The sequence below is a fragment of the Ahaetulla prasina genome, chromosome 3 (assembly GCF_028640845.1).
Source record: "Ahaetulla prasina isolate Xishuangbanna chromosome 3, ASM2864084v1, whole genome shotgun sequence".
NCBI classification, from domain to species: domain Eukaryota; kingdom Metazoa; phylum Chordata; class Lepidosauria; order Squamata; family Colubridae; genus Ahaetulla; species Ahaetulla prasina.
This window is the reverse complement of record NC_080541.1, coordinates 195,266,688-195,292,979: the sequence shown is the minus strand read 5'-3', so window position 1 is coordinate 195,292,979 and position 26,292 is coordinate 195,266,688. Positions and strand designations below refer to the sequence as shown.

General features: G+C 41.3%; 1 protein-coding gene across 3 annotated transcripts in view; it reads right to left on the bottom strand.

Annotated features, from left to right (window-relative positions):
- MYBL2 (MYB proto-oncogene like 2) overlaps positions 1-21,930 on the bottom strand; it is a 29,748-nt gene extending 7,818 nt beyond the window's left edge. Inside the window, exons 1-13 of one of the 3 annotated variants that reach the window (XM_058178403.1) lie at positions 21,920-21,930; positions 21,632-21,758; positions 19,689-19,776; positions 17,950-18,018; positions 17,664-17,756; positions 15,929-16,149; positions 15,664-15,820; positions 14,241-14,510; positions 13,140-13,526; positions 10,084-10,223; positions 8,957-9,056; positions 7,907-8,020; positions 5,868-5,984 (exon numbers count right to left, since the gene is read on the bottom strand). In XM_058178403.1, coding sequence (XP_058034386.1) covers positions 5,868-5,984; positions 7,907-8,020; positions 8,957-9,056; positions 10,084-10,223; positions 13,140-13,526; positions 14,241-14,510; positions 15,664-15,820; positions 15,929-16,149; positions 17,664-17,756; positions 17,950-18,018; positions 19,689-19,776; positions 21,632-21,684 — 1,809 coding nt within the window. In that variant the 5' untranslated portion in view covers positions 21,685-21,758; positions 21,920-21,930. The other 2 variants (XM_058178405.1, XM_058178404.1) reach the window with 2 other exon arrangements.
- Positions 21,931-26,292: the final 4,362 nt, after the last annotated feature.

The window sequence follows — 26,292 nt, the reverse complement described above, 5'->3', positions numbered from 1 at the left end:
CGGGCTAACTGTCTCAATGGAGGGAAGGATATATTCGTGAGTAATTCTGGCCTTATCTATAATTTCCTCGTTATCTCCAGAAACTTGGCAGGCCCGTGGGTAGATGTGGCCAGGACATGTATCTATGTAAATAAAAGGAGAAAAGAAGGCCTCTGACTGACTCTTTGCTGGGAGTATTGGGGGGAGGGAAACAGAACACCATCCTTGGATCCAGCTGTATTGGCGAACTATCGTCCTGTCTCCAACCTTCGCTTTCTGGCGAAGGTTGTTGAGAGTGTGGTGGCATATCAGCTTCCCCAATACCTGGAGGAAACTGTCTTTCTAGACCCGTTCCAGTCCGGCTTCAGACCTGGTTACAGCACCGAGACGGCTTTGGTCGCGTTGGTGGATGACCTCTGGAGGGCTCGGGACAGGGGTTGTTCCTCTGTCCTGGTCCTGTTAGATCTCTCAGCAGCTTTTGATACCATCGACCATGGTATCCTGCTGCGATGGTTTGGGGGGATTGGGGGTGGGAGGTACCATTTATCGGTGGTTCTCATCCTATCTCTCTGACCGTTCGCAGACGGTGTTGGCAGGAGGGCGGAGATCGACCTCTAGGTGCCTCACTTGTGGGGTGCCTCAGGGGTCGGTTCTCTCGCCTCTCCTGTTCAACATCTATATGAAGCCGCTGGGTGAGGTTATCCGTGGCTTCGGGGTGGACTATCATCTGTACACTGACGATACTCAGCTGTACATTTCCACCCCGAACCACCCCAGCGAAGCTGTCGAGGTGATGGACCGGTGTCTAGAGGCCGTGCGGGTCTGGATGGGGAGGAACAGGCTCCAGCTCAATCCCACCAAGACAGAGTGGCTGTGGGTTCCGGCGTCCCGGTACAGTCAGCTTACGCCTTCGCTGACTGTGGGGGGTGAAGTTCTGACCCCCGGGGGAAGGGTACGCAACTTGGGTGTTCTCCTGGACGATCGGCTGTCCCTAGAGGAACACCTGACGGCCATCACCAGGGAAGCATTTTATCAGGTTCGCCTGATGCGCCAGTTGCGCCCCTTCCTTGACCGGGACTCTCTACGAACGGTCACTCACGCCCTCGTCACCTCTCGCTTGGACTATTGTAATGCTCTCTACATGGGGCTCCCCTTGAAGAGCACTGGGAGGCTCCAGCTAGTCCAGAATGCGGCTGTGCGGGTAATAGTGGGAGAACCACGTTGCTCCCATATAACACCTATCCTGCGCGGCCTGCACTGGCTGCCGGTAGCCTTCCGGGTTCAATTCAAGGTGTTAGTGCTCACCTTTAAAGCGCTCCATGGCTTAGGACCGGGCTATCTACGAGACCGCCTTCTGCCGCCGATAGCCTCCCAACGACCTGTGCGCTCCCACAGAGTGGGCATGCTCCGGGTGCCATCAGCCAAACAGTGTCGGCTGGTGGCCCCCAGGGGGAGAGTCTTCTCTGTGGCAGCACCGACCCTATGGAATGAGTTACCTCCAGGGCTGCGTCAACTTCCTGACCTCCGAACCTTCAAACGGGAACTGAAGACTCTATTATTTAATCGGGCGGGACTAGCCTAAGTATTTTAAGCATTTTAATTTAATTTTAACTTAATTTTAATTAAATTTTAATGTATTAATTTATTTATAATTTTAAAATTTTAAAGGTTTATATCGGGATTGACCGTTTTAGTAAATTTGGCCTGTTAAATATTTCGTTTTAAATGTATTTTAAATCTCGGATTTTTGTGTATCTATGTGTTTTAAAAAAGGCTGTACACCACCCTGAGTCCTTCGGGAGAAGGGCGGTATAAAAATTTAATTAATAAATAAAATAAAATAAATATATGTCTTCCTGGTTTAGCAATTCATAAGATGAGTATGGGCTGAGTAACTATGATATGGATTTGTATCTCCACCTTTAAAAACTGCTATAAACAAATGTATTAATATGTTGCTGAAAAACGCACATTTGTTTAACTTGTATTCTGCTTTAATTGGACAGTATTTTTCCCATCCAACAGCCCAAGGACCAAGTCAAGATCCCATCTGGTCCAGAGTACAAATAATTCACCTGTGCTGGCAAATTACCATACCTAGCAGCTTAATATAGATTTTAAATGAAATGGGAAAGAAAGTGAACCTGTAATCTACCAATATACTGAATTATTTAAGAGTTCAGCCTCTTCTCCCCCGCCCCCCCCAGCTAATATTGGAATTGCCTATTTAAGAAGATAGGAAAGCACTGCAACATTGTGCCTTAAACTCCCAATTCTTGCAGGCAATCCAAAAGTACGCAATGGTTGATGGCACCAAACCCTACTGGGAAATCAAGCAGCACAAGGAGGGTTATACAGAACATACAAGTCTCAACACAGGTGAACCTTTTAGCAGCCCATGTCTGAGAAAACCTAGATATTCTACTTCCCCCAGGGACTTCTATTACTGTCACATCACTTTCTCCACAACTTTCCCTCCAAAAGGGAAAATTCGGGAAAGTTACCTAACACAGCCAGTTCCAGACATGATGTTCTGTCCCCTCCCTTCCTCCCTAAAACAATAGGCCAGCCAAGGCTGTCTGCCAGCAATTTATTTACACTTGGCCTGGCAACGATAAGTTCTGGCAACATTCCTTCACATGCCAGCCAAGTCCTTATCAAGTAGCAGCATGCCGACAGACCATTGCCAGGGCAACCAGGAATCTGCAGGAAGATCTAAAGTACTCACAAGAAATTATTATTATTATTTATTAGATTTCTATACCGCCCTTCTCCCAAAGGACTCAGGACGGTGTACAGCCAGAATAAAACACAAGTAATATACAATTAAAAACAGAATTAAAAAACTTATTATAAAGTTGGCCGAAACTATAAAACATTTAAAATCCAGAAACCCGTTAAAATTCATATAAAATTTAGAAATATAAAATTTAAAATTTAAAAATATAACAAAAAGCTTAAGACAGCCCCGCGCGAGTAAATAAATACGTTTTCAATTCGCGGCGAAAGGTCCGAAGGTCAGGTATTTGGCGCAAACCAGGGGGAAGTTTGTTCCAGAGGGTAGGAGCCCCCACAGAGAAGGATCTTCCCCTCGGGGCCGCCAGCCGACATTGTTTGGCGGACGGCACCCTGAGAAGTCCCTCTCTGTGTGAGCATACGGGTCAGTGGGAGGCATGAGGTAGCAGTAGGCGGTCCCGTAAGTACCCAGGCCCTAAGCCATGGAGCGCTTTAAAGGTAGTAACCAAAACCTTAAAGTGCATCTGAAAGACCACAGGCAGCCAGTGCAGTCTGCGCAGGAGTGGTGCTACATGGGAGCTACGTGGGGCTCCCTCTATCACCCGCGCAGCTGCATTCTGGACTAACTGAAGCCTCCAAGTGCACTTCAAGGGGAGCCCCATGTAGAGAGCATTGCAATAATCCAAGCGAGAGGTAACAAGAGCATGAGTGACTGTGCACAAGGCATCCCGATCAAGGAAGGGGTGCAACTGGCGAACCAGGCGAACCTGGTGAAAAGCCCTCCTGGAGACGGCTGTCAAATGATCTTCAAACGACAGCCGTTCATCCAGAAGAACACCCAAGTTGCGCACCCTTTCCCTTGGGGCCAATAACTCGCCCCCAACAGTCAGCTGCGGCTGCAGCTGACTGTATCGGGGTGCCGGCATCCACAGCCACTCCGTCTTGGAGGGATTGAGCTTGAGCCTGTTCCTCCCCATCCAGACCCGTACGGCTTCCAAACACCGGGACAGCACTTCAACAGCTTCGTTGGGGTGGCCCGGGGTGGAAAAGTACAGCTGAGTGTCATCAGCGTACAGCTGGTATCTCACCCCAAAGCCACTGATGATCTCACCCAACGGCTTCATATAGATGTTGAACAGGAGGGGCGAGAGAATCGACCCCTGCGGCACCCCACAAGTAGGGCGCCTCGCGGCCGACCTCTGCCCCCCCCGTCAACACCGTCTGCGACCGGTCAGAGAGATAGGAGGAGAACCACCAATAAACGGTGCCTCCCACTCCCAATCCCCCTAACCGGCGCAGCAGGATACCATGGTCGATGGTATCAAAAGCCGCTGAGAGAGCTAACAGGACCGGGGCAGAGGAATGACCCCTGTCTCTGGCCCTCCAGAGATCATCCACCAACGCGACCAAAGCTGTCTCCGTGCTGTATCTGGGTCGGAAGCCAGACTGGAACGGGTCTGGATAGACAGCTTCATCCAGGTATTGGGGTAGCTGCCGCACCACGGCACTCTCTACAACCTTCGCAACAAACCGAAGGTTGGAAACCGGACGATAATTACCCAAAATAGCTGAGTCCAGGGAAGGCTTCTTGAGGAGGGGTCTCACCACCGCCTCTTTCAAGGCGGCAGAGAAAAACCCCTCCGACAAGGAAGCGTTACTAATCCCCTGGAGCCTTCAGTCTGAAGCAGTCAAAGAGCCAGTAGTCTGTAACTTTTTCCAACACAAGGGCCTACAGAGCACTCTACCTGCTTTTATCCCCTGTGGGGTGTGGCTCCATGACTCAGCACTTCCTGGGCCTGCCCCACCTTTTCCTCTGCTGCACACACTTATCTCGGCGTCGCTGTTTCGCATCTAGCCAAGATTGATCCTCAGCAGCTGGTTCTTGGGGTGTTGCCAGGGAGGAGAGGTCGGGGAAAGAGGCCTTGCCAGCTCCTCCCCCACCTGGCCTGCAGCTGGAATCTGGGACGGTGCCAGGGAGGAGGAAGGCGGAGCCACAACACATGAGCTCTTAAGCAGAAGATGTATCACTACCTCTTTCAAGATGACTGGCATATCCATTTCACATAAGGATGTTTAAAATTCTAGACAAATAACCTCTACTAAGGAAGCTGCCGCCTTATTAAAAGTAATGAATTGAATTCTTGTGCTCCAAAGAAGTTTTTGATCAAAATTGGGGCATTTTGCTATTTTAATGAAGTTCCACATACATTTTTCTTCAATACCATTAACATTTTCCTACTCTAACTCTTCAGTCTGCAATCCCCCCGCCTAATTTTTTTTCCCTATCCAGAATGTGTTTATTATATTTTTAGCCGCAATAAAATTGAGCCACTTATCTGCAAGCTGAGAAATGTGGTTGCTAAAAACAACGTGGGCCCAATGCGGCTTTCCTGAAACTCAATGGAGGCCAACTATTTTGCAGGATGGATGATAATAAGCTGCTGCCTTCTAATTTATAGCATTATAGAAAAGCACATTAACAAGTCAAGTATCAATTATTATATCAGAATTAACGGTGCACAAATACACAGTAATTTTTTTAAAAAAAATCACATGGGAGTTTGTTGTATTTTATTTTTTTAAAAAATACAGTTTCAAGGTAATTCATTAGCATTAGACAGACAATACCTAACAGTTCTCACTAATATGCTTAAGTGCTCTTACAGAAATTGCTGTCAGAAGGAAATGTTTCATTACCATTTCTGGTACCACAATGCACTGGTAAAGTAGAAGCGAATGCTATGAGAATGAAAAACTATCAATTCTCAAAGTACCTACAAGAAGGGCAACTTCTTAAAAAAAAAAAGGGGGACAGCTCTTCTTTACGAAATTTTGCCAGGTTTTATGTAAAATAAAGGTCATTTGCCAGTATTTGCAAAAACCCAGAACTGAAATATTAAGAGTTCTTAAAGCTAAATTTGTCTTATGAAACAGGAAGAGTTTAAAGTGTGTGCATATAATTATGCCTATACATGTACTGCACAGTGATCCATTGTGTAAGAACATATGAAATTGCCTTCTGGAAGGACAAACACTGGGGAGATATCAACTTTTCCATAACAATGAAAGAATATTGTAGCAAGGAGGTAAACAGAGATATTTTAAAATCATTACCAGTTACCAACTTAACTCTCCATGGGATCAAAGCTCACCTGAGTTCTTTTGAAGCAAATAGGGTTGGCCACAGAAGAAACAGTCAACTTCAAGTCTTCATCAATAACATCCAAAGCAAGGGATTTCCTGACCTTCTTAATTGGACTCCTGTGCAACTGAAAAAGCAATGGAATCTGGATATTAGGCTTTAACCAGGAAAAAAAATAAAAATAAAAAGGCTTATGTCATATTCTAAATTTGATTTGTAGTGAATTATTACATAAACCTAAACAATCTGGACATGAATTAAGTTTTGGAGAATTAATTTATTTGCGCATTCCTGTCACTAAGATCCTTTCAATGCCCATGGGAGGCAAAGCAAACCCAATGTTAATAAGATTTTCTGAGAAATATCACCACACCACACCAAATATTAAGTCAAGCAAACCACGAAGATTAATGCAAAGCCTACCAGCTCCAACATAAATTACAAACGGAAAAATGTAACAAGGCTTGTTCAATCAATGCCCTAAACTGAGGACTAATTGCTACAATTTAGGTAACGGTAAAGGTTCCGCTCGCACATATGTGCTAGTCATTTCCGACTCTAGGGGGCGGTTTCAAAGCTGAAGAGCCAGCGCTGTCCGAAGACGTCTCTGTGGTCATGTGGTTGGCATGATTAAACGCCAAAGGCACACGGAACGCTGTTACCTTCCCACCAAAGGTGGTCCCTATTTTTCTACTTGCATTTTTTACGTGCTTTCGAACTGCTAATTAGCAGAAGCTGGGACAAGTAACGGGAGCTCACCCCATTACGCGGCACTAGGAATTCGAACTGCCAACCTTTCGATCGACGAGCTCAGCATCTTAGCCACTAAGCCACCACACCCCTTTTACATCCCTACAATTTAGAATTCCTGAAATCTTAAATTTAAAGTATCCAACCACAACACTCTTTTTGCAAATTCCAAACAAATAATCTTTTTTACCAAAAAGAAATGCTCAGTGACATCTCAAGAGCTACCAGATTTACAAGTTGCAGTCCTATATCGGTTTTTATAAGACAGAGATAAAAAAAGATAGAACATAGTTCAAAAAAACTTGGGGCATAGTAGATTGATATGTTTTATAGCATAGTTTTATTTTCCCCTTTGGCTCATCTTCAGGTGACTTAAGAATCCTGTGATGCCTTAGAAGGAAAAATAATTTGCCAAGTACAACTCACTTTGACATGTGAAATGCAGCTAGGAGAAAGCTAGCATAACCAATTTGCTCATAGAACATGCATTCTGGCATAGTTCTGGAAAGATAAATTTCAATTATTTAAGAGTTTTACCTAAAGACTGACTAACCCAAAGTAAAAAAGAGTCATTTAAGAGGTGATAGAGATACAAAACAGAGGCTCAATAAGCAAAACCTATAATCCACAACATAGAACCACACAATAAAACAATTTAGGCATACACCCACCATTCTATATCTGGTCTGCTACAGACAGAGACTTTATAGTCTTTGTAGGGGTAAAAAGGAAGAATTTTGCTATTTCATTGTAGTTTGTGCATAAGGAATGATGCACTAACCTGGCAGCAGATCCCAATTGCTTGAGTTATAATTGTTCCTCTTCCCAAACCTGGATAGGTAACCTCAATTTCAAAAGCCCATTAAATGCAAAAGTCAGACTAAGTCAGTCCAAAACAGTTTGTTCTTTCCTACCTGGAAACTATTCTTCAAACTGTTTCTTCCCTGTCTCCAACCTACTTCCTGGGGTCTTCCTAAAGACTCCAGATAGATGATCCACAAAGGACATCAGCAGGAATAAAGATTCCATCAGCCTGCTCCTCAACCTGGCTAGTTTCTGAACAAGTGTTCTGACATGCTAACTAATGCTCTACCATGAATTTTAAATCAAATATCCCATGACGCAAGTGAAATGGTGTAGGTTTGCACTTGTATTTTTAAATTTTGCATTATCTGAGAAAAAGTTCATTGTGGCATCCCTAGCAGTATGGAGCAGACCTAGCTCTGTAAACTTCATAAGTTACAAGGACAGTTAAAAGGAAAGATAACTTTTAGCAGACATGCTTAATCAGATGCTTACACCCTGTTTCCTCTTCTGTTTCTCTGGCTTCATGTCATCTTCTATGATCAGTTCCATTCCAGTCTCACTCCAGAGTACTTCTTTCAAATCCTCTTCCAGATTAGGTGTTTGGGGCTACAGTTTGTGATACAAAGTGGGGTGGGGAGCCAACAAGATGTGATTAATAGCAGAATCATGGCTCAAAATTTGGCATTTTGGTCTTTACCTTGAAGGAGCAGTTCCACCCATTTCTAAAATAGTAACTTTGCCCACAGATATGAATAAACTTTATCTGATTTATTTCTAAATGCCCATATTTGGAGGGGGGAAAAACTAATTCCCCAAGAAAGCAGGAGATAGAGGGTAGCACAAGAGCTTTGAAGAGAGTGGGTGGATGGAGAGAAAATTGAAAGGATTTATAGCAAGATCTCCTATCTATGGTCATCACTATTGCATCTTAAAACCAAAGCAATCAACTTTTGATCTTCGGCCTAACTTCAAAAGGTCTCTGCAAATAATTAGTTCAAGCCAATACCCTGCTCTGGCAGCCCACCATATGGGCAGAAATGTGGAATTGTGAAGTAATCACAAGGATCATATAGGCCAATTCACTATAATGTGTAGGAAAATTATTTAAACCAACCTTGAGAGAACATAAACATGAATGGGAATCAAATTTAGTCCAGGAACTGGAATCATACTTATTTATTCAAGCGGGACTGGCATAATAGTTGATTTTAAATTGGGGTTTTATTAATATTTTTTTAAAAAAAATTAAATTTAAATTTTGATTATCAGCCTTTTTTTGTAATTTGCTATTTTTTAATTTGGTTTTAATTGTACATATTCTGTGTTTTATCTTTGGCTGTACACCGCCCTGAGTCCTTCGGGAGAAGGGCGGTATAAAAATTTGATAAATAAATAAAATAAATAAATAAATCAGTTCCTTATTAGCTTTAGACAAGAGATCTTTTTTGACTCCATTTCTTGAGGCATATTAGGGGATTATTATTCCAGCGAAGGTATGAGATGCAAACATAGAAAAGATCCTTGAATTGGCTCAATACATACCAAAGGCCTTATTGGACCATACTTCTCTAGAGCATTCTTAAAAGGAGTTGGGGTATGAGGTGTATTGTCTGCCGTGTATTTCTGATCAGGAGTTACAAATCTGAAAGCATACATGCAGAAGAGTAAAGCACTGTCATTTTTAAATCCAAGACTGGATTCAGATAAATGACAAAAGAAACAGTCAGTGAAAGTACTATTAACTGTTTGGGACCTTAACCTGAGTTGATTTAACTTATGAGGAAGCAAAACTGCAAATCCTAACAGAGCATCACCTGCTAGCCCACTGTCAGCGTTCCAGAAAACCCCATCCCCAAGTAAAAACTCCGAAGCAGGCATCTTTCAAACTTCTTTTACTAGGATAGGTAAACTGGCACATCTGAGGTTTTCCCTCAGTAAATCAAAACTCCAAAACCAACCCCTAATTTCTCTGCCAATCACATACTCCAATCGCCAACCGTCCCATCTCGATTCATCACTCTGACCACTCCTTCTCTAGCTGTAGGACCGGCCTGACCTTGACCGGCAGGAAGAATGTTTATTGTGTCTAATGGCCCCCTCTACTAAATCCCCCTTCCCCCTCCTACTTTCCCACACATGAGAAAGTGGCAGCAGGGAAGCTCCCAGCCTAGTATGGCTTCCAGAGCTGACACCCACATCACCCAATGCATTTATATCCAAAGGATCTATAAAGGAAACAAATGCTGACAATTTATGTATTTACTAAATTTATTTACTGCCCATCTCACAGCAATTATCATAAGAGCCATGGTGGCGCAGTGGTTAGAATGCAGTATTGCAGGCTACTTCTGCTGACTGCCTGCAATTTGCCAGTTCGAATCTCACCAGGCTCAAGGTTGAAAGCCTTCCAAGGTTGGTAAAATGAGGACCCAAGATTGTTGGGGGCAATATGCTGACTCTGTAAACCGCTTAGGGAGGGCTGTAAAGCACTGTGAAGCAATATATAAGAGCTATTGCTATTTGTAGTAAGATATTTCCAAATTGCATTATTTCACTTTAAAGCATAGAAAAAGTTCCTCTTGTTTCTCTCTTATCTCCTGTATACATTGCCTAAGCCTCTTAGATCAGAAGGTACAGCTTGGGAGGAGAAAGACAGAAAGGAGACTTACACAGAGGTCTTCTGCAGTAGTGGGGTCTTGTCCCTGTGCAGTGGGGTTGTCACAATCACCTTCTGGCTACAGACGGGTGTGGAAGTTAAGGAGGGGTTCTCCAAATCAAAAGTGTCTTGTTTGGTCCATAAATTCAGGAACTACAAGGTAAAAGAAATTAGTATTTTATTTTCCATAAAGGTGTAAGGGATCTCTCCAAGTAATTTGATGAATGTTGCGGAGACAAGGTCACAGGATCAAGGGGGAAATGAAAACACTAACATAATTCCACACCTTACAAGAACTTCAGAGGACCGAGCAGCATGTCTGCTCTGCAACATCCTGCTCACTCTCATACCTGCTCGGTATACATTCTACCATACTTTCACACAATGTATAATTTCAATTCTCAGCCTCTCACCCTAGCAACTCTTCTGAAGCCACGCAGATAGGCACAGATATATAGGGAGCAGTGATCTGACTCACTATCAAGAAGCATTTTCTGTTCCACATATACAGCCTGTCACTTCTAAAACACCCTAAAATTAATCTCGCTTTCAATAGAAAGCATCCAAAAAGCAGAGGAAAAGAAAAAAGGGAAGGGAAAAAGGCTCTTTATCTTCATTTTAGGTTCCATCATATGCTGGAGTACACAGCAGGCTCACAAAGTGAGATCTGTTTTGTCTCTGTGCTAAAGCCATCTGACAGTGAGTAGTCTATTCACAGAAACATCATAAAAACAGGAATATCGGATCCTTATAATAATAATAATAAAAACTTTTCCAGACAGAAGCCTCTAGAACTCACGAAAGAAAGATTTGTGGCCTGATTTATTTCCACACATTGTTATGTTTCCCCTCCATACTAATCTGGAAGAGTTGGTATAGAGAACTGTTACTAAACAGTTCAGGGCAATTGTCTTGCTTCCCAGTTGGGCTCAAAAATTGCAAATAAGCCAAGCTTTTTAAAATAGAGGGAGAATCCTCTAGGAAGGAATTGTTTCCTCCTCTTGGCCTCAAGCTTGGAGTAAAAAAGCTATAATTTAATAGAAACACATTAATAATTCCTGGACATATTAGTTAAAATTCTGCTAGTCAGTATTGGATTTAATAGAATGGACTGACTCAGTAAAGGCAGCTTATGAATAAGGAAGAAAATATCTTTTCAAATCATTTCTTTTACTTTGAGTCATGGGAATGGAGGTAAATGTATATGTGTAATCCAGTGCTAAATTTTAATCTCTATAGCTTTTAATACTAAATTCTAATTTTTAATTGATATCACGTCTGCAAAGAATACATTTTCAAATCTTAGAAACCGATATAGCATATGGCAATAAACATGACACAGGATGTCAGTAAGGAAGCACATCCAACGGCATTCGTCTATGTTCAATCATTTGTAAGAAGCAAGATTCTCAGGGCACTTTATATCTTAAAAGTTATTGAGGCCAAGCAAAAAAGGCCCAAGTTGCTATTGTTGGACTCATAAATTTAAAAAAACCCACAAAACTACAAAACAAGGCTGGAGATGAAGGACAATATCCATCTCAAGTAAATGCCTAACCCAGGAATGTCAAACTGGTGGCCCGCGAGCTGGATACATCATGAGCAGGCCACGCCCACCCTAGCTCAATGAAGGGAGAAACATTGCAAAGTCACATGATGGCAGCGTGACACGGCGAGTTTGACACCTGTAGCCAATTTAAGAATAAAATCCATAAAATTTCACACATGGAGAAAATCTTTTGTAAGCAGAAACTCAAGAGGAAGAACTTGAACAATCAAGCCCAAAACACTCACTGATGGTATTTTATTAACTTTAGAGTCACAAGCAGTCTGTATGCCACACATCTTAAAGTAGGTGAGGTTAAGGAATACTTCTTAGGGATAAGAAAAACAAATATGATGCAGAAGAAAATAGGGTGCCCTAAAGTGAGACTATGATGTAGAAGACAACATTGCTTAAAAATGTTACTTGCAACTGGCCCCCACATTTAAGATTGTTAGTGTCCCCAAGGTCCTGTGATCACAATTTCAGGTCTTCCCAGGAGACTTCCAACAAGCAAAGTCAATGGAGGAAGCCGGATTGCTTAATGACTGCGGAAAAAAGGTTGTAAAATTGAGCACAATTCATTTAATGACCATATTGCTCAGTGAAGGAAGTTCCAGTCTCAACTGTGATTATAAGTCAAGGACTACCCGTACTGTAGAAAAATTGCCTTGGCTTGCAAAAGATTACCACCCATTTCTGATTTTATCAGGATATAAGCAGGCCAATGTCTAACATTTAAAAGCACCCAGAATGCTTTTGTGTTATCATTTTCATCTCATACCAACTTTTCATCTCATACTGAACTTTCCTCAAATTGATGCCCTGTGCATCAATTTACACCATCCAAAATTCCCAATCAGTTTGGCCAGTTTCTGTCAATTAGCCATTTTAGCCAGCAATTCTGGAAGGTGCAGACTTCATCAAATTAAAAAAACAGATAGGAAAAGATGACTTAATCTTTCTTGCAAACAGCCCAAAAGTCTATATAAAATATATATGGTAGTTACTGATGACTGCTTTTCGTTAGTCTGAATTCCCTCCTTAAAAGTAGGTTTCAAATTAAGTCTGACACCTTTCACTCCTATAAGCAGACAAGCACGCATTCCACCAAAAACAGGATATTGTCAATTGTCAAAATTGACCATTATATCATTAAACGACTGTTCTTTAGAAGGCCAGATCCTGAAGATGAAACTGAAATAGTTTGGCCACCTAATGAGAAGGAAGGACTCACTGGAGAAGAGCTTAATGCTGGGAATGATTGAGGGTAAAAGAAGAAGGGGACGACAGAGAATGAGGTGGCTGCATGGAGTCACTGAAGCAGTAGGTATGAGCTTAAATGGACTCAAGGATGGTAGAGGACAGGAAGGCCTGGAGTAATGTTGTTGATGGGGTCGCGATGGGTCAGACACGACTTCGTAACTAACAACAACGATCATTAAACGTAAGAAGGGTACCTTGGCACAATTAGCCTTTAACTTGTTCTTTTTTGTCACCTTGTTTGCCAGTTCAGACCAACCTACCTGGGATGGGGAGAATGGCAAAGTTTTGACGGGGGTGCTTTTAACCGGAGTGCTCTTGGGTGTCATACAGGAATCAAGGAAGGAAAGGTTTGTACTGGTGCCACGCTCTAAAACTGGCGAGAGACTTATTTTCCTCTTCTTTTGCCTCTTGAGCACAGCAGGTGGGGTGCCAAAGCTCATGTCTGTGCAAGGTGAAATGGGGATGAGTTCACCCTTGCTTCCTTTGCTGAGATCCGAAATGGTGTGGCCATCTAAACGGTACTCTGTCACATTCTGTGATGAGCAGTAGGGTTTTATAGAGGCTTGCCTCTCCGGACTGTTGCTGTTACTTGCAGACAGATCATCAGGTAGGTCAAACTGAGAGAGATCACACCAGCCATCCGGGTCCTGCCAGAATAGGAATGTTCAGAATAAGATCCAGATCTAAGACAAGACTGCAGATAACAAACACAGGAAGAGGCATAGCTTTGGGTTATGAGATAGTTTTATTACCACAGCAGCCGAAATCAATCCATAAGCCTTTTATGGAAGGTTCTAGATCAATTTCCTGCACTGCTTTAACGCCTGTTGGAATAGATTTTGAGTACACTGAAGGCAACTGAGCCAAATCACCCAGCCAGCACCTTTAAGTTAGATGTAGAATTTGGATTTTTCTCCATTCATAATCCAGTACCTTAACCCATTACATTCAGCTTATTGAAATGGATGTAACTAGTGGTCACATATAAATCAGCAAATCACCAATAAATCACAAAACATTAAAATCAAGTCAAAATCAGCAAAGATATACTGTATACACATTCAAAGATACATTTACACAAAGTTTAAGCCAATAACAGTGGAAATCAGATTCACTACAATACATAACCACTACAATACAGACCCCCTCCTCCACCAAAATGACTGTTTCCTTCAAATAACCTTTCCTGCCGCATTCTCTTCCTACCTTGGTTATATAGTTCAAATTTGGCAACAAGATCTATAGAATTGTAATTCCTTTGCTGGCTGCGGAATTCTGTGGAAGTCTATAGATCTTAAGGTTGCCTAATTTGAAAAACACTGAGGTAGTTTATCAAAATATTCAGTTAAGCCATGTCTTACAGATTCAATCATGTCCAGGGCTTCTGAAATAGCTGGAGCTGCAGCAGTACATAAGTAATTGCCTGCTTCAACCACCCATGTGCACACAGAACTCCCATTCAAAGGATCTTCTGGCACCATGGTTTCTGATGCGTCATTGTCACTGGGCTCCACTAGGCTTTCAAGCATTGGCTCAGACGGCAACATCTGCAGATCTGCTGGCTCTTCATCAGCGGCTTCTTCCTTCTTTACTTCCAAAGTCTGGACAGGCCAATTGGTCAAAAAATGCTGCTGTGAAAGATAAGTGAAGATTTGTATCACTGTAAACAAAAACATTGTTTATGCTCCAAGCTGTAAATTGTAAAGTCAGAGGTAGGAAGAACACAAATAAGACCTACCATATTTTTCGGAGTATAAGATGATCCAGACTATAAGACACATCTACCTTTTTTGGTGAGGAAAACAAGAAAAAGAAATCTGCCTCTTCCTCTCAGCAATTTTGCCTCCTTGCAGCAAACAGCAAAGAGCCTGCTTTACTTTCATTTTCGTTTTCAGCATAGCTTGATTAGCACAAGAAAAAAAATATCTGCTCCCAGCAATTTACCTCCTTGCAGCAAGCAGCAGAGGCCCGCGCAGCAATAGGCAATGGCAATCCCTGCAGCCTGAAACATCTGAGAGTCAGGGACAATCAACTTGTGCTAATTAGGCTGTGCTGAAGCTGAAAGGGACTGTTTCTTCTTGCTGCTTGTTGCAAGGAAGTAAATTGCTGGGAGGCAGAGGCCAAAGGGTGGGGGCCAGTGGGTGGGCGGGGCTACATTAGGTGTATAAGACGCACCTAAATTTTCATCCTCTTTTAGGGGAGAAAAGGGTGTGTCTTATACTCTGAAAAAACAGTACTTTCTTCATATCAAACCAAAGCAGAAAACAATATTTTTGTAAATCCAGATGTTGGATTTCAAATCTGTCACCACCAATATGGTCAAAACTGATAGGCACGTCTTACCCTATTTTTGAAGCAACAGCCACTTCAATGATTTTAATTTTATTTTCTTTCTTGCTTCCAAATGCTACCTCCCTCCCAGCCCTTTACAGAGCTAAGTCTTGCAGAAAGAAAGATTACATCCAAATCTCAGCATTCTGGAGATAAAATATTTCATTCTACCTGGTTTCCCCTCAGAATGTAGTGATTTAGCAATTCTGGGTATAGCTTGTAGTTTTCTGGAATAAACCTTCTAGAAGACAAAGTGACCTGTGTGTTCCAAGAGTGACCATTCATGCCACGAAAAGGAATATTCCAGAAATACTGTACCGCACAATTCTATCCCTAGAAATGTTGCATTTTGCGCATCCATATTCCATCAAGCATTACAATACATAACCTTCAAAATTAAGTTTGTTATGGAAACGTTTCGTAGGCAGCTGAAAGATAACTATTTTGCACTACCTGATTTTCTCCTTCTGATGGATTTTGTCCTTCCTTGCCTTCCACCTCCACAAGCAAATAGAGGGGTTTGGATTCTTTTGCTTCATTAAGAAAGCCTCCTGTGTCCACTTTCCTTTTGATTGTAGAATTCCAATGGTTTTTCACAGCATTATCAGTCCTTTAAAAATAGAGAATAAATACGTATGGAATTAGCCAGGAGAAGCAGCAACAGCAGCCAAGTGCTGCTATTCTGAAAGATGACTGCTTCAACAGCCTTTAAACATACCTTCCAGGGAGCAGCTTGGCAATCTCAGCCCACCGGTTTCCAAGTATCTTGTGAGCCTCGCATATTATGCGGTCTTCCTCTTCCGTCCAGGATGATTTCTTGACTTCAGGGTTCAGGTGGTTGTGCCAGCGTTCCCGACATTGCTTTCCTAGCCGGCCTTTCAAATGCTTGGCTATGAGCGTCCATTGCTTTGTGCCATATTTTTTCACCAATTCAATGACCTCATCACAAAAATAGAACAATTACATTTAGTTTTGTTTACTGGATGCACTTTTGATCATTGACATTCAACCATTATACAAGGATCTACAGCAGAGGTCTTCAAACTTGGCAGCTTTAAGACTTGTGGACTTAACAAGTCTTAAAGCTGCAAAGTTTGAAGACCTTTGATCTACAGTGTGTAGAAAGATGTAGTTAACCAGGGCCATGCATTTCTGATCCACTTTGGGCGATGTTTGGCTAAAGACACTCATTTTTGTTTTTAGGCTCTCTTTAGAACTGGGGAAACCACCCCAACTGGAGAATAAAGGTTTAATATCTTGAAGGGACAAAATCAACATTTTAAGCCCTGTAAGGCATTTCAAGGCATAACACTTTCTCAAAAATAAAAAAAATGCCCAACATTGGGGATATGATGGAGGCTACAAAAGGAGTATTGGAGAGCCCAGATACTTCAAACTGCAACAAATGTTTGGATTCGCCATTATACTACAAAATTTTATATTGTGTGAAGGGGGCAAAATATTTGAATTATATCTCTTATTTTTCAACGGGAAGTTGAACTCAGGCCGACATCCGTCATACTTGTAGATATGCGCCCCTTTCTAGACCGGGATGCCTTGTGCACAGTCACTCACGCCCTTGTGACGTCTCGTCTGGATTACTGCAATGCTCTCTACATGGGGCTCCCCTTGAGGGGCATCCGGAGGCTTCAGTTAGTCCAGAATGCAGCTGCGCGGGTGATAGAGGGAGCCCCTCGTGGCTCCCGCGTGACACCTATCCTGCGCAGGCTGCACTGGCTACCTGTGGCCTTCCGGGTGCGCTTCAAGGTGTTGGTGAACGTCTTCAAAGCGCTCCATGGCATAGGGCCGGGCTATTTACGGGACCGCCTGCTGCTACCGAATACCTCTCACCGACCCGTGCGCTCTCACAGAGAGGGACTCCTCAGGGTGCCGTCGGCGCGACAGTGTCGTCTGGCGACGCCCAGGGGAAGGGCCTTCTCTGTGGGGGCTCCCGCCCTCTGGAACGAACTCCCCCCAGGACTCCGTCAACTTCCGGACCTCCGAACCTTTCGTCGCGAGCTTAAAACTCACTTATTCATCTGCGCTGGACTGGGTTAGTTTTAAATTTATGGGTTTTTAAGGGGTTTTTATCCTAAATTTTTAATCTTGGCCAATTTAATAAGTTTTTTAATTGTATTTTAATCGTATTTATATTGTATTATTGTGTATTTTTTATCTGGCTGTGAACCGCCCTGAGTCCTTCGGGAGAAGGGCGGTATAAAAATTTAAATAATAAATAAATAAATAAAATATAAACCCAGATTTCCTGCCAATGTTCTGGCTGGAAATTCTGCAAAGGCCCTAGGTTGTGAAAGACTTGCTTGTGAATTATGCCCAGCATTTCCTCCACTTCTTATATTAGGCAACCTGGGGGCAACCTGCAGTTCCCTATCACAAACAAGACAACATTTCAGTTCCTCAGCTCCAAAAGTAACTACTGAATAATGAATTACCTTCTGATCTTCTTGTTTAGTCCAGGGGCCTTTCACAAGAACAGGATTTAGCACTCTTAGCCAGCGATACTGACATTGCTGTTCAGTGCGGTTCTATGAGCAAATTTAAATAGGTTTATGTTGAATGAAACTTTAGTAAGACAGAAATAAAAATCGAAAGCAAGAGAGACATGCATTAGCACTTTAACCCAGCAGCTACATTTCTGTAAATTTGGCTTTCAACTGTTTGTGCAGATAGGGGAAACAACAAGAAGAAAGCCTATTCAACGGGAAAAATTCCACTTACAGGAAAATGACTTGCTAGGAATTTCCAGTCATGTCCAAACTGTGTCACCAGCGAATTCAGCAGCTCATCCTAAAAAGAGCAAGATTGTCAGGATATGTCACAACCTAACACAAAATAAGGAAAAGAATCTTGAATTCTTACATGATTTGACCACACTGAACAACTATCCATAGGTAGCAGGTTACACTGTAATCACAAAGTATAAAATGCAGCAGGAATAGCACATAGGATCTGATAGAAGCAAATACTTTGTCTAAGTGGCCAACTCTGATGTATGGAGAAATATAAAACCTTAATTGCCCCCTTCAAGAAGTTTCAAGACCCCCAGACTTGATTGCAGATTATACAATAAAATATTACCTTACAGAAATTCTATACACATGTTACTTCATGCCTCCCACCGACCCGTACGCTCACACAGAGAGGGACTTCTCAGGGTGCCGTCCGCCAAACAATGTCGGCTGGCGGCCCCCAGGGGAAGATCCTTCTCTGTGGGGGCTCCTACCCTCTGGAACGAACTTTCCCCTGGTTTACGCCAAATACCTGACCTTCGGACCTTTCGCCACGAATTGAAAACGTATTTATTTACTCGCGCGGGGCTGTCTTAAGTTTTTTGTTATATTTTAAAATTTTATATTTCTAAATTTTATATGAATTTTAACAGGTTTCTGGATTTTTAAAGGTTTTAAAGTTTCGGCCAACTGTATAATAAGTTTTTTAATTTTGTTCTTAACTGTATATTGTTTGTGTTTTTATTCTGGCTGTACATCGCCCTGAGTCCTTCGGGTGAAGGGTGGTATAGAAATCTAAATAACAATAACAATAACAATAACAATAACAATAATAATAATAATAATAATAATAATAATAATAATAATAATAATAATAATAATAATAATAATAATAATAATAATAATACAGGGATTTTATAACAGGAAGCAGAAAGAACCCGGATAGGTCTATATAATTTATCAGGAACTAAATGCCTCTTTAATTTTTGCCCTGGATTTCCCTTCATAGGAAAATATCCAAAATGAAGATTACAAACAGAAACTTCAAACAGAAGCAAATACAGAGCTCTGGCAAATATTTACTATCCAAAGAAATGACTCATAAATGCATCTTTGGTATTACAAATAGTCTTTTATTTATAACCAAAATTGGGAACTCATTTTCCTGTTTCTAAGCAAGTCATGCAAAATTTTATGACTTTTGCCAAAGTGAATCACTACAGTGAATCACTATAGTTATTAAGCAAATCATATGATTGCTAAGTGAATCTGGCTTCTCCCACTGAATTTGTCAGAAGCTAAGTCACAAATGGTGATCACATGACCCTGGGACACAGCAACCATTGTAAACATGCCAGTTGCCAAGTGCCTGAATTTTGATCATGTGACCCTGGAGATGCTACAACAGTTTTAAGTGTGAAGATCAGTTATGTCACGTTTTCCAATGCCACTGTAACTTTTGATGGTTGCTAAATAAATAGTTGTAAATTGAGGACTACCTGCTTTTTTCACTTAGAATTTGATCAATAGCAAGACGTGTTTGTGTTCTAATCATGTACTGGTTTATGAGAATATTAAGCTTTTAATAATTCAAAAGCAGGCTAGTCCTGTTTATTTACTATATTTGTATCCAAACTTGTCAGTGCATTTACCTCCTTCAGAGGCTCACACCTGCTTGGCCCAAGACCAATCTCCCCGTTTTTTCTTTATGAATAACACAATACATACTTCTTCACGAGACCACTTGACTTTACATCTGTTATCCCGTCGGTCTATCACATCTGAATCCTGGTAAAGCAGTTCTTCTTGCTCTTCACTATTATAAACAGGTTTTAAAAGAGAGGGAAATGTTATATTTAAGCATTCACTTACAAGTACGTATTCATTTCTATCTAGTTTAGCAAAATAAAACACGTTGGCAAAATCTTCATCTGCAAACATTCAGTTCTTCAAATCACTTTACACAGATTGGTATCCCTATACCCATGATGGAGAACCTATGGCACGTGTGCCACAGGTGACATACAGCTTCCACTCTGTGGGCACGCAAGCCATCACCCCAGTTCAGCTCCACCACGCATGTACGCGTGCCTCCCACTGGATAGCTGGTCATCGGGTCTCTGTCGCACATGCACAGCAGGGCAGGGCATATGTGGGAGGCCGCACGTGCATGCATGGGAGGCCGCATACATGCAGGGGGGGCACACATGCATGCGCAGGGGGCCGCACGCAGATGCACGGGGCCGCATGCACATTGCATTTTGGGGGTTTGAGCATGCATGCGTGCTTTGGGCACTTTGGGTCTAGAAAAGGTTAGCCATCATTGCCCTATACAGTGGACATTGCTCTGGAAGCTAAAGGAAAAAAATTACGCATACATTCTATAGCCTGACATTTCAAAATGTCTTCACAATGAAGCTCTAGAAGCACTGATCTCATCTGTAAATCTGCCAGTTGTCCTCATGCTTGGAATTTTCTCTTTGGAAATCCGCCAAAGCCCACGACTGAACAGCTTCCGGCTTCCTATATTCTAACTTGCTTTTCCTAACCAGAAACAGGATAGTATTACTAATCTAGAACCTACCCCAGAATCCTTGCAACAGCCTGGGAAATAAGGCCAACAAGTCAAATTCATTCCTATCATGAGATCATATTTGTTTAATCTGAGAGCTTAAAACAGAGCCCTTCACATTAGAGTCTAATGTGCTATAAATCCATACCCAGAGCATTTAACTCCTTGGGATTTAAAAAAAAAATCTTGACTCCATCATTACAGTACCTCTTACAGGTGGAGATACCAGCATCATTATGGTTTCAACTTCTCTCCCCCCACCCCCCACCCCCATTTCATCAAAATCCTAAAACTATGAACTTGAATCTAGCTGCCCAGGATAGCCTTATTAAGGTCGTCCCAAAAGTGCTTTTTCAAGAAGCCACTGTACTTTCTGGTTTTTCTTTGAAGATGTTTCACTTCTTATCTAAGAAGCTTCTTGTATAAGCTTCTGTAGAGCTGAAGAAGCGTAAGGCCTTCAAAAAAAAATTAAAAAGCTCCTGAAAAAGCACCTTTGGGACAACCATGATCTGGATGACTGAGAATCTCCATAGACACTGATGAAGGTCATGAGCTAAGGCCATGTTTCTCAATCAGGAGTCACTTCTTTGGGGATGGAAGAAGGAACCAGGTTGGAGAGAACTTCCCTTCTCAACCCCGAGCAATGTGTCCTACACAAAAAGGGCGCAACCTATTTTCCTTTCTTCCCCACCCCCAGCCTGGAGGGGGAAAAAAGGTTCTTTTCCGCCCAGGCATTTCACGCGAGCCATTTTAAGCTCTCCATTTCAGATAACTATCAGCGCCCCCCCCCCAATCCTCCTCTTCCTCCCCAGCAGATTGGCAACCTATATGGACACATCTGCCACGTTTGCTCCATAGGTTCATTCGCTTCATGAACCCACCGCCGGGAAGGGTGGGGTGGGGGGAAAGAGAAGCGGCGGGATAAATGGACGAAACGGAGCAAGCGCTTTCTGGTTGTGGAGGGAGCGGGAGAGGAGAGAAGGAAGGTGGGAATTGGCTCCAGAAAAGGCGGGAGGGGAGAAGCAAACCCACCAACCCAGCCCTGGTCTCTCTCTGCGCAGCCTCTCCCAAAAAAAGGCACGGCTTCCCCGCAACTCACCAGCCAGCCCGACGAGACATTCTGCAGCCTTCCAGCTTTTGCAGGAAAATCATAAAACGAGCCAGAAGTTTTCAAAGGGAAAAGAGCCACCGGGGACCCGACGGAGAAGTCGCCGCCGCCGCCAGGGCTGCGCAAAACAAAAAACAAAAAAAAAATGCCGCTAAATCTTCCCAAAGCAAAGCGAGCTCAGCCACTCCGGCGCAACTGCAAGCGCGCTCGCCGCCTCCCGCCCGGGAACCAAAAAAGCGAACTTTTCTATCTCGCGCCAACCCCGCCGCAACCAGCCACCTTTTTCCGGCGTGATGACGCGCCTGATGACGTGTTAAGAGGAGGGCGGGGCTTGTGGACTGGGAGAAAGTGGCGCGCGCGGGCAAGTTGGAGTTTTGTATTTTCCTTTTTAAGAAAGAAAAGAAAGAAAACCAAAACATTCCTGCAGTTGTCGACAAAAGAAAAAAGAATTACGGCCTCTGGCAGGGTCAACCATGCCTCCCCTGTAAAATCGATAGCTTCTTCGATATATTCTATCGATACATTTTCATATTTTATCAGAATTCTTGATGAACGTATATTTTATTTTATGTACACTGAGACCATATGCACCAAGACAAATTCCTTGTGTGTCCAATCACACTTGACCAATAAAAAATTCTATTCTATTCAGGACGCTAAAATGGGGCTTTTAGTACGGAGCATTCTATCAAAAAAAAAAGCCCACAGCGGCCGCGTTGATTCTAAAGAACAAATAAAGAGACAAAAATTCACATCAAGCCAATACATTTTAAGTTACCTGAGTGTAAGGTAACTATTTCGAATATGCTAGGACAGGGGTCTCTAACCTTGGCAACTTTAAGCCTGAGGGACTTCAACATCCAGAATTCCCCAGCCAGCTGGGGAATTCTGGGTGTTGAAGTCCTCCAGGCTTTAAGTTGTCAAGGTTGGAGACCCCTGTGCTAGGGCGTTTCATTAAGCAAGGTTCATAAAAGGGTATTTACAGTACGGAAATGGCTAGTCTTCCAAAAAGAACTACCATATGTAGCGCTTGTTAATATTATTAATAATACTACAATATAATAATGTCTTAACCCATAAAGATTCAGAAGGCTACCAACTGCTGCCGCCATGTATCTTGTGGGGGTTGATGGGTATTGTAGTTTAACATCTAAAAGGGACCTAGTTGGATAAAGACTTGCACTTATATATTGTTCTGTATCTGCTCTATTTGAAAAATGGTTCATGCAAGGCAGTAAATGACATGTCATATTTTGCAAACACTGGCTATGCTAAGCCAAAACCCAAAACTACATATTAGTTTAATGAGTGGTGTGAAACCAGGAACAAGCTTCACAGCCACCTGACAAGAAATTATAAATTCCATAATTATTTATGGAATTATTTATGGAATTTGGGATATGGAAATTATTCCATATCCCAAATAGTAAAAATGTATGTCGTTTGAGTAAATAATTTATATAATTTACATGATGGCATCTTATCAATGTATTGTCACTAGTTCCTTCCCTGCAGATTCTCAAGCTAAGGGTAGCTCAGAGAGCACCATGGACTCCAGAGTTTGAAGCATAAGATCCATACAAGAGATAATATAGAAATGGGCTTGCTGTTTCAAGATACATTTTGTAAGGATTAACTGGTGTACTTTCAACCTTGCAGCTGAATAGGAAATGCAAATTGTAAATCTATTCAGATTCATTTTGGTTTCGCCTGCAACGCTGATTTGCTTTTGTAGTTAGAAATTAAATCTCTTTAAGCCACTAGAAAAAAAATACTTGTTTCTTTTGCCTTTTATCCCAGTTTTGACAGCCATACTTGACCTCCACAAGCAATTAAAGTTAACCCATTCATGATGAAAATCTGGCAGCTTTGTATCTTATAGAACAAAATAGGTTCAAAAATGGGCTAAAAATAATAAAACATATTTAACATGGAAGGGTGGAAAATTCTTCACATAGTGAACACAAGTCAAATTCACAGCTAAATGATGGGGGATGCCTGACTTGACAATAGTATTTGTAAGAGGATCTGCTAGATTTTTATAGGAGATCGCTCAAAAGGCTCAAGTCTTTTCTATTATCACAGAGTGCAGGACATGGAATGCTGTTGTTAAATGAGAAGCTAAATTTCACCTGAATATTAAGAAACATGTCTACACAACAAGAATAATTTGACAGAAGAACCAATATCTCAAAAACATAGTGAACTTCCTTCCTCATGGTGTTTTTAAGCAGAAAAGAGAGGTTTGTCTGTCACAGTTGCTTTAATTTGGCTTCCTGCACAGATCAGATGGTTGGATTTAATACTTAAATGATCTTTTCCACAAATTAAACCAGTTCAGGAAGTTAAAACTAAACACATGTGGATGCTTAGCTGAGGAAGGATTTTTTTAATTCAAGAAATATGGCATATTTGCTCTTTTATTTGTACACTTAGATTGCATGTTTCTGCATTAAAATCAGTACCAAAACTCCTATGTTCAGCCAAAGATATACATCATTTGTAAATGATTGATGGTCTCTAGAAATCTGTTGGCTTCAGGCAATGCCACTTTAGAAGTTTCAGATAACAGAGCTGTTTCCCCACATTGATTGTCATTTAGCCTGAGGGTGGAAGGGGGATGCTTGACATGGAAATGACCCACAGCAGTTCCTCAATAACTCATAAGACATTGTAACAGTTTTAAAAGCCTGAATAGGCAATGGCTGTACTGACCTTGATTAAAATTTGCATTGTATTTTATGTAATGCACCCTTCAGCATCTCATATCTTCCTCATTTGGCCCCAGTATATAAAAAATAAGTTCTCTTCGTTTTCTAGACCATTTAATATATTTTCCAAGAATGCATGCTGCAACTTTACCAACTCTCCAGAATTAAGTCATTTAATTTGGATTTCTATATTTAAAAAATAAAGTACCTGAATAGGTAACTCTACCTAAGACCCAATGTGGTTTATTTGGTTTTAATCTAGTATGAAGACATAAGCTTAAATCTTAATTACTGTGTACAGACTGAGCCAACTGAGGCTTTCAACCAGTCTTTATTTTTAAAAATTACTACAATATGTGAATCCAACCAATATTACCTTAAGATCAAGACACAACTAAAAATACGTTATTTGTTGTAAACTTCAAACTTCTGAATACAGAATGATATATCAAAAAAGCATTTTCTTTTGTTAAGTAGTAAGCTCAATATTCTTTTTCACTATACCATGTAAATGTAATTGCTGATTCCTGCAGTGTTTTTTAATTTAAAAACATCGATTTATATTTGGAAAGTTGTTAGAGCAGAAATTTTCCATTGAGTATGGGCTTCAATTGATAAATATTTTAGTACTGGATGCAAAATATATATATTTCAGCAATCAATATTTCTCCTATGAAAGAGCATAACATTTGCTTTAGGAATTTAATCTTTTTCCCCAGAATAAGGCATTCATATTTATAACCATTGGGTGGCAGAAATGTCCTTCGTTTAAATAGCATTCCTTCCTATTGTTAGTAATCAAAGAATAGTAATTTCAGTAGTTAAAGATAGGGGGTGGGGAATTTAACCCCATCTTTAACTACAGTAGTCAAGCCTGTTTCAATTAATACATTTTATGAGAAGACGTAATCTTAACTGAGCTGCAGCTCACTTCTTCAGGTGCATAAAGTGGCTAAACTGATGTAGGTCTTAAATCAGTGCAAAGTGAAGAGACAATGGGATGGGTTCACCAATGCACCATTGAAAGACCTGGTTAGGAACAGACCATCATGGAGAAAATTGCAAAGAGTTAACAATAACTACTTAAGGACACGTAATCAATGTGGGGAAGGAGGAGGAAGCAGCAGGTGGGTTATGCAGATTCAGTTTACATGTGAAACACATCAATGAGAGTTTGTCGTAATGAATTTTCTCTATAAGCACCTTCAGGTGGTCAGAACTTTCCAGGCTTCTAAACAAGTTTAATTGGAAAATTAAGAAATGTATGAATTGGGCTGATAAGAGTATTCATTAGCTGTGGTTTCTTGAACTATTTGAGAAATGGTTTTTGAAGATAAACAGCCTTCTTTGTAATTCATTAAAGCTTCCAAAAACCGTTGTATTGTTTTATTAGAACTTAGGTAAGTTCTAGTTTTGATCTTAATAGCAGGTGTTCTAAAATTTTAATAGTTATATGAAATAGAAGTATAAAATCTGTATAATGTTTTTTCTTTTCCTGGGGGAAAAATTGTACCTTAGTTTAGAACTATTTAGAGTTAACCATTTTTTAAAAACAGCTTTTATTTCTTAGACTTGCAAATGAGAAGAATTTCTAAGAATTTTCAAGGGTGTCTGAAGAAGGTCTCTTCCTTACCAGTATGTCTTTTTAGGAGAATTAGACTTTGATATTGATTGAAGAGCTTTGCTCTTTCTCAGAAATTTATGAAACTCTGTTTTGCCTTATTTCTAGTGTTTCACAGAATTACAATACTAAAATGCTTCCTCTATTTGCAGTACTGTGAGAGCTATGTATTCTTGGAGAAATAGCAGATGACACAATGTAGCAACTGAGTCAGAAAATGCCAGGTGTAGGTTAACTAGTTCTTGAGCATTGTAGAAAAAAACACTGTGAACATGTAAATCGTATGGAGCAACATAGTTAATTCTTAGTTATATCTGCAA